Genomic DNA, 12,828 nt, shown 5'->3' on the forward strand with positions numbered 1-12,828 from the left:
CACGCCGGTCTGGGATACAGGGCGTTGCTGACAGGATGCTCCTGGAGGGGAGAACAAATGTTTTTTATTGTTTCCTCCTAATCCTCATCCTGACCTCATGTTTACACTCAATAAAGTCTCACAGAAAAATGTAGCCTATATTTCGGCACTATATAATAGACATAAGACCAATAAAGACATTTTAAGGCTATTGCGGTAATTTAAGGCAAGGTAAGGTTGGATTTAATTCACAATTAGTTAAATGTATTCAGATCAGATTAACAGCCACAGCCCGTTTCATTAAATTAGCCCCTCATATGCCAGTTTAAACCTTTTTAAGTATACCATTTTCTATTCTGGGGCCACTTTGGGCTGCTGTCTCTGGGGAAATGAGAGGAATGGGAATAACCCAATGGAATTATGATAAAGAGCCGCTGTGAATAAGGCTCTTTTAAAATTCTCATCTTGCCACGTAGATTAATACCGATACAGATGATCAATCCGGCTCCATCGTTGTCAGTGCACTTCTGTTGTCTGTGTAAACACGAGGAAGGTTTGGTGAGATTTAAGGCCCCGCTGTCTCTTTAAAGGCCGCACCTGCGCAGCTGCCTGGTGCTGATGCTGCAGTGCCCGGGTTATTTTCGGTAAAATAGCCGGGGTTACTCGCGTTCAAGCGGGCACTTCATGCCTTACATCACCCCTGAGAGGAAATCAAAACCATTTTTAGCCAGTTGCACCTGCCTCTTAATCAGACCAATTTAAAACGAGCTCTCCCGTCGCCACATGAGCAATTTCAGCGCAGCAACTCGCCTCTTTTTCTCTCTTTCTGTGATATGCCTCCTTTCTAACCAGCACCATATTAGTAAGAGACACTGGCACATGTAAACCTGAAGCCATCACACGGATTGCAAAGTTTACAGACTATATGTTGCTTAGGTCTGTTAATCATCACTGGTTTGCACTGTGTTGCAACATATTTTGTTCTTGTTATTTTTCTATAACTCAGCCTTGTTGTGGTGGACACAATTCAGTTGCCCAAATAAAAATGGATGCTTTTTTTTAAGGCTCCAGTGACTGTGTTGCATGGTCAAGCTTGCATGATTGATAAGGCTGATAGAGACATTTGTGTAGCTATTTTAATCTATTATTCTACTTAAAAGGCCAAGTCCTAATTGCCCCATCATTATGCATTAGCATTATTAATATAATATTTGTTTCATGGAAGGAGCTCGATCTTCTATTGTCCTGAGTTTGCATACATAAAGGATTTAGAAACAGCCAACCTCTCATTCATTCCCTGTGAGCAAACATAACGGCAGATCATCAATCAACTAAATCATCATTAAGTTACGTCCGAGATAACATTGTTTCTCTATTTATAAAGCACACATTAAAAATGACTACGGCTGCCACACGTGGAATGAAAGCAAACACTCATGTTAGTCTCAATCTGTCACTGAGAATATTTAAACTGAACAAAGACGTCTTTGCAAAGTGACATGGGGACTACAGGAGTAAAGGTATTTTATGAGGGTTAGGCACACTATAAGTACTGAGCTGAAGTGTTAATACATCTGAGGGAGAAGATTGTACAGGATGGCACTAAGAACAACCGCTCTCCTCTCTGTGGGCTTTCTTCTGTTGCTGACACAAGGAGCTCTCACAGACGCAGGTGAATATAAAAAATATATATAAATTCTGCCTTAAATGACTCACTTTTGCAGGCATGCCTCATGCTGTAATCACTATAACATGGTCTGCAGGTTTGGCGACTGTTCCTATCAGACTGTCTGTGGAGAATGACCTGTCTAACATGACTCCTGAGACCCATTTCAGCTCTGTGGTAGAGGGCGGTGTGCTGCTGGGCGCTCTGAGGAGACTGCAGGAAACACAGCAGGACTTCAAGTAAGACCACCCATGACATCCCCTTTAATATCTCTGCATAACATCCTTTATTCGTAATGGTGGCTCGGCTGTTTCTCCTATATTGTAAAAAGTGAGATATACACACCTTTTTTTTTTATTACAAAGCAGATCGAGGCGCTTTATAAATTCTGTGAACATTTTAAAACACTCAATCCACTGAAAATGAACACAGCCCATATTCAGAAACTATGCCTTTAAACAAGCCGTAAGCACTTCTGTACACTTGTGATGTCACAACAACACTATGTATAGGTAGAAAGTGTTGCTACAGTGCCGTTACACTCATTTCCTGGCTGCAATGACGGTGCAGAGATGTAGAGAGCGCAGATCTAGAAGATCTGGAAACGCTGACCAATCAGAGCAGACTGGGCTTTTTCTGGAGGGGGTCTTAAAGAGTCAGGCGTTAAAACTGAGCGTTTCAGACAGTGGGTGAATACAGGTATATTCAGACAGACAGTATGTTTACATGCTCTGTACATCAAAGCATATAAACATGTTCGAATAGAAACCCAAAATACAAATATGAACCTGAAAATGAGCATGAAATGGCACCTTTAAGATTGTGATCACCTCTTTCTGCTGTAGATAGATGTTCTGACTCTCTGTGTATGGCTAGGTTCACTGTGAAGGAAGACCCAGACTTTGGCCTGTTGCTGGAGAGTGTGAACGGAGTAGCCGGAGACAAGCACAAGCAGAGGTACTGGGAGATCCTGTCAGAAAGCTCGGGAGAGTACAGCAGGCTGGATGTGGGTGAGTATCCTCCCCAGAGTTTACAACATATCTGACTTAATGAGCTGTAATGAAGCAGGAGAATTGATTGTCCTTTCCCTTATCGCCTCAGGATTTCATCTGATGTGTTTTTTCTAAAATACTACCGTTGTAAAAATATTAGTCACTCCCCATCTTTATTAAATTTGGTGTGATTTTCGCTGTAGATGAGCAGGCAATGCAACTACATTATCACTTTTGGTTATTTGAGTGTTTTGGTTTTTGGAGTAAAGAGGAGGTATCAATCATTCCTCATTATCTTCTAATTGCTATTAGTGCAAGAACACCATGTCAACAGAGCACTGCGTTCCTCTCAGAATCTGTGTTTATGTATCTGAGTTTCTGATCCAAACGTGTCCCTTTACACAGGAATTGGCTGCTACAAACCCAAAGCAAATGAACACATCGTCCTGAGATTCAGCACCTGGCCCCAACAGTGATAAACGAGCAGGAACTCTTCAGAATCACACATGGAAGAGAATCACACTCGATATTACTTTTCATTTTTGGAATCGATGGTTGTCTCTGGAGTGTCAATTTCCTGTGAATTGCAAAAGAGGGTAAATGTTGGGACCTGATGTGTGAAAATAAAGAAAACAGTAACATCTAGTGGCAGTCAGGAGCAATCATCAAATCAACACCAGTGAGTTGGTACATCACCTTTTACATATCTCATTTTATCTCATGGGTAAATAATCACACAATGGCACTGGTTGAAACATAAATACAAAATATACATTTATGTACATGTTGTGAATGTTTGTGACTAGCAGTCCACTCTCCATCAAAACTGAGTGCAGAAATGTTGAATAGGACCGGGTAGTGAGATGCTTAAAGCATTTAAAAGTGGCTTAATTTTAAAAAGGAAACTATTGCAGAACCAGGTTTTGAATTTCTCTTTCCAACTATTAAAATTCCAGAGATAGAGAGACCCTCAACTCAAGAGGGTGTTGGATTTAAAAAAGTAAGATGTCTTTGAGACTGAAATCTTAGAAAATGAAGTATTATTGACAATGGAGATTGTGAGGATGCTTTCACTTTAGAGCAGCAGAATCTTTTCTCTTGTATTCCTTTCAAATGCTTCATTTGTACGATCCACATATGTGATAATAAAGATTCGATTTGACAACAAAGATAGATATTTTGTAGCCATTTTTCCACAATAAATAACTTCAATATTAAAAATCGTACATCGTCTGCCATCTATAAAAACAATTTGCTTATAAGTTCTAGCGCGTGTAAACTGTGACCCCTGAGCTATCTGACCAAAGCTCCTCCCTTTGTAACAAGATTAGGGTTTGATCTCCTTTTGAGACAGATGGACTGAGAGGAGGAGCGACGAGGCACAGGCGCTAATCTCTGTGGTTTCACTTCACATTCACCTTATCTGTTTTTCTTCCTTTCTCTTACAGACACAAAAACATGTTTAGAGACACAGGTTGAAAAGAGATATTCCTGATAGTTGGGATTTGTGATCAAAAATTATATCATATATATTATATAGTTAATTCAACCAACCAGGGAAGAATGCTGTCTGAGCTACCAAAGACTGTCCTGTGAGCAGCTGTTTGCCTATAATGAGCTTCTTATCAGAAACAGACCGTGCCACCAGGAATATTTTTTAATTTAAATGATAATATATAATATTTCAAACCTTTATTTGACCAGAGTCTGACACAGTCTCTCAGACTGTTTTAAAAACCACCTCGCTTTTCTTTTCTGACCCCATTGCCACCTTACACCTCGCGTTTGACTGAACTGAGCAGTTTTGCGCTGCTTATAATTCACCACTGACTAAGAGGGATTTGAACATCAGGCACCAAAATCTTCTTGTCACGGTGTAAAATCCTGTATACATGAACAAAGGAGAAATTGTTGGCTTCAGCGTGACAGATAGATCCCATCTATGTCTTAAAAAGTCCAGATTTTGTTCCACTCATTTGTCCACACAATTGGATCGAAGCAGCAAAAACCTGCGGCATGCAAGCGTCCTGTGTGTTTCTTCTTCATCTGATGTCTCACTGTACAGTCAACATAGTGTTGTCTCCACGTTTTAGCCTGTAGATGCTAAAAAATAAAAAGACAAAAGTGTTGCTTGACTTACTCAAAGAAAGAGAGCAAATTTGTGTGCAATAATTAACCACATTCAAGTGTATTTGCACAGAGACAACATTGCAACTCACCACATGATAGAGCGCAGTCACAAATGCACGGGACACACTGTGCAAAGAAGCGCTTCCAGCCAGTCTCCTTCTTCCTACAGTTGTTTATCCGGGTGCAGCCTTGTTTGGGTGGGCCGAAGTAGCTCTTATATGTGCAGGTGGAGTTGCACGTCCCATTTAGTTCACTCTCACTGATTTCAACGTGGCCCTGCTGACACATTCCTAAAAGAAAGGTAGAGTGAAATCATGTGATGAGCTAAAAAAAAAAAAAGGTTCATAGATGATCATACGATGCTTGTGTCACTGTGGTCAGGGTTTACTCACGGAGGCAGGTAGGTTTCGGGGTCCAGAGGCCATTGGGCTGGCAAAATCTGGTTGGGTTTCCCACCAGCATGAAGCCTGAGCGACAGGTGTACCTCACCACGGAGCCCACCCACCAGTCGTCACCATACACTTCTCCATTATAGTCCACATCAGGCCTCCCACAGTTCACTGTCATACAAAGCAAAAAAGCAAAAGCGTGACACAAAACTCCATAACAGGTTAATCAGACAGAGACTTCCATCTAATCAACAGAAAGTCAGTCACTGTGGAAGTCTTACCTCTGCACAGGGACTTGTAGCCGAGCCAGCAGCAGTTTGAGTCTCCACAGCGATCTCTTCTCAGCTCCTGGTGCCGAGACTTACAGCCTCCTAAACAAAGGGGCGCTGATCCGGACCAATATATGTCATCTATGAAATCTGGTTGAGGAATCCATTCTGTCTCACCTACAGTTAAACATTTCTATTAGCTTTTTCATACACCACAAAAGGGACAAATCAGAAACCTTCATATAATGGATAAAATAATAATGGGTCTTGAAGTTTTTCTATGCAAACCTTAAACTAGGTATTCTCGGGCTTCAAGGCTAAGATTAAGGAATGTCACAGGGATTAGAGACCAAAACGTGATTGAAAAATAACATTATAGAAGGTCTTACCACTACCTTCCTCCACACCAATCCATCCAGGAAACTGAGAACTGGCTATTTGGAAGGACCCAGACAACAGGAACAGCAGTGGATACAACCTCGCGGCGCCCATGTTGAGATGCAATCAGTTTCTGTTGAAAAAACTGCAGATGGATCTGTGAACTGAGTCTAAGCCATATTGCTGTCCAACAACATTCTCTACATCATCATTCTTACAAAGTCAACAAACATGAAGCCATTAAAAGCAGTCCCAGTAGAGCTGAGTTCACTGACTGCGGAGGGCAGAAGCAGAGAGCCGTAAGTAACACTGAAACTAAGCTCTGTGTGCTGCCTAATCTTCGACACACAGCTAATGCCACTATTATTTGTATGTCATCCTGTGGCAATGGCACGGTGCTTTGGCAAAGGGTTGTCGAGATTTAAATCATCAAAGCAAAAAGGGGATGAGAAGATCACTTTTTCAGGTGTAGGGTAATGAAAAGCAGTCATTTTGTTTATTAACTATTTGCCATCAAAGCCCCAACATTGTATGTATATTTCTTTGAGTAGTAGAATCAAACGACATACAGTATGTGCAAGTTTTTGGGCTGAAAATATGATGGGCTTATATCTAATGGAGTCAAGTACTCAGACTACTTGAAGGCACATTTCTTAAACGTTCTAACAGGACACAGTATATATATATGAGTCAATAAGAGCGACAACATTTCAGTTTACAGTCACCTAATATCTGTTTGTCTGCTGAGAGCTCAGTCAGTCAATACATTTTAGATCAATAAAATGTCTAGTAGAGCCCAGAGAAGTCATAAAATAGAGCAGCAGTAAAGGAGATAGATTCAGCAGGGGGCGCCATAATGGAAGTATTATGTTATATGTAGTAGTCATATGTTAGATACTATCTAATGTGACCTGTAATCACATTAATTAAGTTAAAAATGTTGCATATTCCTCTATTAATGACATGGTAAAAATAATTAAAACATTTTGTGCTCTATTAAAGAATTTTTAAACATTTATTTTTTAACATGCAACATCTGAACAAGTCACAAAAAAATATTTTAAATGTCATTTTGTAAACATTTCATGTCACAACTTTATTCACATTGTAGATTAAGCGTCAAAGAATTCACACTCTGAGCAAATTAAGTAGGCCTTCTTTGCTGGATTTCACACATTTAGGTCAAAATAAATGCCAACACGCCATGTGTAATTCGTACCCTTAACCTTCAAATGGTGTGGCTGATTTTGACTTCTGTACAGCTTTCCCATCTTAAAGAGAGAACCCACCAGGCTGTGCAGCATTAGTTTACAACTGTCTAAAGATGTTACTGAACGACATACAATATAAAAATGAAAATAACGAAAAATAAATAGCAAGTTAATCATCAGCTGACATATTTGGCAAACAATAAGATAAAACCAGGTTTATTACCTACAGTAATATAGGCTTATAGTCACGATGGGTTATCAAGTAGTACGCATAGCTTCATTTAGACGTTTTAATTTATTATTCAAGAGCCTCCAGCTTCCCTTAAAGGCTCAGAAATACCACAAGCTTTTCAGACATGTGCTTTGTATCTAAAACAACACAGTTGATTACAGGATATCCTCATGTATAGGTGGTGTATGCAGGACTGTGGCAGTCAAACCACCTGCATTCCTTGCTGCTGAGCAGTATCCTGGAGTTGCTGCATGACAGAGTCCTCTTGTGACAAACCTCCAGTGAAAACGTACAACATGCCCTCTTCCTGAGCGCTGGCAGTTGGCTCCTCAGTCCTCTGCTCCTCCAGCAGCACCCCTCTCAGTTCTACCTGCAACTCCGAGGGAACTGCCCCCAACGATCCTTCCTCGGTCTGACCACTGTCCTCATCCTCCTCCGCTTGGCTACTCTGTCTTTCCCTCATTAGCTGCTCTGTCAGTTCCACACTCTCGTAGCGAATCAGTTGCAGCCGCAGGAAGCCGTCCTCGTGCTCCTTGTACCTGACAGGATGAAGAAGAGGCCATCAGGGCTGCAACGTCACACATATCTCACATTCGGCATTACGAGGTTGATTGGCCTTTCCGCGTAAGACTTACCTGAACCTGGGGTGTCCAGAGGGCCACTTGAATTGGTGCTTTTTGTGCAGATGAACAGTTAGGTTATTGCCCCGGGTGAAGCACTGATCGCACACATGGCACTTGTAGCGAGCTACAAAATTTCCCTGATTACAGAACGGAAACGTTAGAGAGCTATAAATGACATTAAAACTGATTTGGGTGCAAATGAACAATAATTAAACAAATATTCCCCCTTTCACCTCATGCTCTCTTTTATGGTGAACCGTCATGGTGCTGAGGGTACGAGAGGTGTAGCCACAGCCAGGAATGTTGCAGTGAAATGCCGGTTCACTAGTGTGGGTGTCCAGATGTTTGCGCAAGTCTACCAGATTCTTACAGCTGCAAATAAAAAAAATCAAGTGTGGGAGTATCAATAAAACAGTAATGCAAGTGTGTGTTTAACAGCTTTCTGTTGTTTTGCATTGCTGCAGATTCAGAGGAGAGGCACCTGTATTCGCAGTATTCACAGCTGTATGGCTTCTCATTACTGTGGCGGAACTTAATATGGTTGCGCAGTGAAGAGGGCGATGGACAGGTCATGTCGCACAGCGGGCACTTGTAGTGGCTCACTGTACCAACAAGAAAAAGACAAACCAGTGATGAGATTCATTCACCGGGAAACCTAAGTGTAACACATGGTTAATTTGGTCAAAAATAGACATCATTAACGACTATTCTTACTTGTACTTGTGTCAAGTCAAGAAACAATGGGCAAATTATTTATTTAAACACTTGACACTGTTGCTATAACAACAATGTTACCGTGGTTACTTTTTCTATCCCATTCTCTCTTTGGAACTTGGTGTCGACTAATGTGAAGCGTTGTCCGGACGCTGCTTGTTTGGAGATTGATGGAATTTGACGGAGGACAGCACCAGAAAAGGGGATGTCATGTTCCTATAACTGACAACTGTGATTACTGCAGTCACTTGTCCAAGGAATGAATGCCGATTATAACCTTTCCTACTAAAGACAAAAGCCAGATGTGAGGTTTTTGTCCAGTCGGAAAGGGGCTTCACTAAAATGTATGGGTGCAGAAACGCAATTAGCAGTGTGTGTGGGTGAGAAGTGAGTAAAGGTTTATGGCCACAACAGTGGGAAAAAAAACTAAGCAAACTTGTAAAGGCCTGTTTTGGACAAAATGTTCACTAGTATGGAATAACTATTACATCATACATTGATGATACCAATTTATCCATTCTTACACTACATTTCAGGGTAAAATATGGTAAATTCTATAGTACCACATTAATTTGACGTGACCAGCTGACGGAGGCGGATTTTGGGGTTTTATGTGGACGGCGATATTTATTATCACATTGGTGGTGTGGACAGGATTTTTTTTTAACCGGGGGCCATAAAAGTTTGGTTTCAAAAATACCAGTGTTTGTTTGGACTAGGCCTAAAAATGCAAAGCATGGTGTGGAAATGGTTGTTAGTGGTAAGAACTGTGTGATTTTGAGTTATTTTTTAATTAAAACATGCAAAACAGCAGTGTGGTCTTTTTGGTCCTGCCCAGCAACAAACTGGTGACACTGGTGGAGGGACTGACCATGGGTTCTCATGTGGTCTCTCAGTAGTCTTTCTGTTGCAAAACGTTTGGAACAGTGTGAACACTGGAACCTCTGACCTACAGCACACAAAGCAAGAATTACTAGATGGTCAAATTTGAACCTGTTGCAAACATTGTTATTAAGCTTACTGTCATAATTCGGGTTTTTACCTTCCATGGCACTCTGTCGTATGATGTGGTCAAATAACTTGGTGTTGTTGGCGTACATCCCCCCACAGCCAGGACATGCCACTACCTTCTCTTGGGTGTGGCTGCGCAGGTGCTCCCGCAGTTTAGGGCGCCCTTTAGCGGTGGCTTCACAATCTGTAGAATGACAGGCTCAGATCCGGGACTCAACAATCCTACATTCTTAGTACCGAGCAGAAAATGTACTCAAATTAGTTGTGTAATGTTTAGTTGAGATAAATCCTGTTAAAATGATGTACCTTTCCATCCGCAGCGTATTGGGAATTCACAGTCTCCCGCTGGTATTTCTATGCTCAGGCTATGCATCTCCACGTGGCGATAGAACCACTCTGGGTTTTCATACGGTGTTTGCTTTAAACAAATATGCATAAGAAGAGAAACCAGAGCCCGAAATAGTTAGAAGAAAAAGTTTAAATTCTTCTTCACAGACAATTTAAAAGAAAGAAATCATCAACTGTGTGCACCCGTAGGTCAAGTCACCGTACCCTAACTGCTCTGCTTCTTTTTTAATTAAGTCAAATGAGGCTGGGAAGATGTTATTTGTTGTGTTGTGTGATATGTGTCACAGATGCATGATGTCTTTGCTTTACTTTGGCTGACACCTTGCGTACTTAACTAACGCCTGCATGTGAGAAACACATAAGTAATCTTGCCTCACGTCATCAACAGCAACAGCGGCCTCTGTCAAGCTTACCTCACATTCCTCCCAGAGGCAGGTAAAATTGTCTGGGATGTCAGGGATGATGTTGCGGTTGGGGAAGCCGATGGAGCAGGTGCCCATTTCCGGCTGGGCATTGAGTATCTGCTGACCCAACTGCTTCAGCTTTGTGTGGTAACAGTGGAAGAATAGATGTCTTCGCAACTCTTCGGGAGCCTCCACAGAACAGAAACCACAGTCTCTCCAAAGACAGTTCCTCTCCCCTTGGCACAAAAAGTAAAGTATTAGTAGGCTTCACCCTTTTGAGGGCTATGCAATGCATCAATATTTATTGTTTATTACCTATTATTTAGCACTACAGCTTTTTTTTATTTTATTGAAATTTTCATAGAACAATTACAGTGTCTGGGTTTAAACACTTCTCAAAGCATCATTTTCATATCAGTGTCCTCATTGTCTAGTGGTGATGGTGGTGTCCTCTTGCCATACTCTTTAATATGTCCATTTTTCCTGAAATTGCGTCTCTTGTAACCAAAGTTTATGTGTAATTTTTTCCATCACAAATATTTTTTTCCAGAGTGCTCGCCCACTGCTCCAAGGTCGGTGGTTCTGCTTTTTACCATAGACCTCTTATTGCCTTCTGACTTGCAGATAGCAGAACAAGATACTCTTTTTGTATTATATCTTGTGTCAAATGACCCAGATAAAGTATCTTACATGATTTGGGTATCTTACAGCCTATGATTTCTTAAACCCTGCCATATTACATCCCAATATCTTATTATCTTTTGACAAGACCAGAAAATATGTGTATGGGCTACATCCATGTGTCCACATAATCTCCAGCACGGTTGCTGTTTACATACAGTTCCCTTCCTAATGTTTGGAGTTATAAAAAAAACAAAACGGACCATATTTTTCCAGTTGAATTCCTCCTCAGGTATTTTGTTCCTTCAACTCTTTTCCCCATGACAACAAACCTCTGTATAAGGTTGAGATTACTTTACATTTTTTCCCTTCATATGCTTTCAAAAACACATTAATAACTTTATTATCAGGGTCGGTTTTTATCTCCTCATAATAATCCCTTATATGGCGGTATCGATATTGTTCATGTTCATCTAGTCCAAATGTATCCCTTAACTTTTCAAAACTCTGCACCTACCCTCGTTCGACCATGGTACATATTGCTGCACTACAGCATATTTAATGACAAACCCAAACAATATGTGTGGCAGTAAAGCATGTTTTCTTTCCACATAACTTGCTACAGATCTAAATGAACATTAGCTGAGCCACAGGAACTACACTACTAAAGCCTCCTCACCTGTTTCCTCCTCCTCCTCCGCGGCCATGCTCAGAGCACTGAGGTGACTCTCTGCGTGCCTGCAGAAGTTATCCATCCGACTGAACGACTCCTGGCACGAACTCCATTCACAATCCAGTTTTAGTGTTTTCTTGTGAATCCTTTTGTTGGGAGGCATCTCTGCCAGTCAGAAACTGGGTAAATAGAGTGCGTTTTAACCCACAGTCCGAAGCCCAGGCTCGACCATGACCATGAATCTACAGGCTGCTAACACTGGTGGTCGGTCACTAACGTCTAACGTTAACGCTTTAGAAACACTTGGACAAACGGTGACACATAAAGAGCGTCAATTACTTACTTTAATGAGAGCCTCAACACAATGCATTTGCTGAATAAAAGCACAGAAACGATGTAAACATGACAGCCGTTTAAGCCACTCACTAAACGCGAGCTGTGTACCGCGCATATGTCTCCCCAGAAACCAAATTCAATAGTTCCGGACATAATACGCACCGCCTAAAAACTTCTTCTTCTGCTCTTTTCAAAGGGCGGTTGGCAACCAGCGTTAAAAAGCATTATAGCCACCTACTGGACGGGGTTCAAAGATGTAAACATAAACATTCTCAATGTGTCCTAGGTTATTTTATTTCTGTGTCCTAGTTTATTTCCTGTTGCAGTGTATGTGAATTACATTATCTGACAGTAAGTTAAAAAGGACCAAGGCTGTTGCCTAGCAATGGAATTCTGTTGAAAAGGTCTATATTGGCAGAAACACAACAAAACAAAACAAAAACAGAAACCTTTACACAATCAAACAACCAAAAATAAGACCAACCTTACTAAATCATCTAAAACAATCCTGTTTCTTTCAAATATTCAATAAATTGAACACATGAATTCCCCACGCTGCGTCCCCAAGGAAACTCTCTAATGTGAAATTCATCTTACTTTCTTTAAATGCTTATCTCAGTTTCTTCTTTTCCTTTTCACAGACCTTCATGTTGATCTCAGTGTCCTACCAGTTATGTTTACGGTCCTATCCTGAGACGAGTAAAGACTGCCTCTTTAATTTAATGTTAATTCTGTGCAATTATGGTCGGGAATACTGTGTATCGATATTGTGGTATGAGACTAGATATAAACTTAGACTTTGGATACTGTGATACCGCACAAGTGTTACTACAGTAAAGAAATGTGATGTGA

General features: G+C 41.0%; 1 protein-coding gene across 1 annotated transcript; it reads right to left on the minus strand.

The window, feature by feature from the left end:
• Positions 1 to 6,909: 6,909 nt before the first annotated feature.
• Positions 6,910 to 11,865, minus strand: hinfp (histone H4 transcription factor). Its single transcript, XM_083927375.1, has 9 exons — positions 11,647 to 11,865; positions 10,356 to 10,582; positions 9,901 to 10,012; positions 9,626 to 9,778; positions 9,455 to 9,532; positions 8,351 to 8,471; positions 8,103 to 8,241; positions 7,882 to 8,006; positions 6,910 to 7,785 (listed from the first exon to the last, which is right to left on the minus strand). Exons 1-9 carry the CDS (start codon positions 11,801 to 11,803, stop codon positions 7,449 to 7,451), a joined length of 1,449 nt encoding a protein of 482 aa, XP_083783501.1. The 5' UTR covers positions 11,804 to 11,865; the 3' UTR covers positions 6,910 to 7,448.
• Positions 11,866 to 12,828: the final 963 nt, after the last annotated feature.

The sequence above is a fragment of the Echiichthys vipera genome (genome assembly GCF_963691815.1).
Source record: "Echiichthys vipera genome assembly, chromosome: 14".
Taxonomy (NCBI): Eukaryota; Metazoa; Chordata; class Actinopteri; order Perciformes; family Trachinidae; genus Echiichthys; species Echiichthys vipera.

Coding starts and splice junctions, on each gene's coding strand:
- hinfp (XM_083927375.1), bottom strand. CDS start 11,803: ATGCCTCCCAACAAAAGGATTCACAAGAAAACACTAAAACTGGATTGT. Junction 10,583..11,646: donor GGAGGAGGAGGAGGAAACAG/GTGAGGAGGCTT, acceptor TTTTGTGCCAAG/GGGAGAGGAACTGTCTTTGG. Junction 10,013..10,355: donor GCCTCTGGGAGGAATGTGAG/GTAAGCTTGACA, acceptor ATTTGTTTAAAG/CAAACACCGTATGAAAACCC.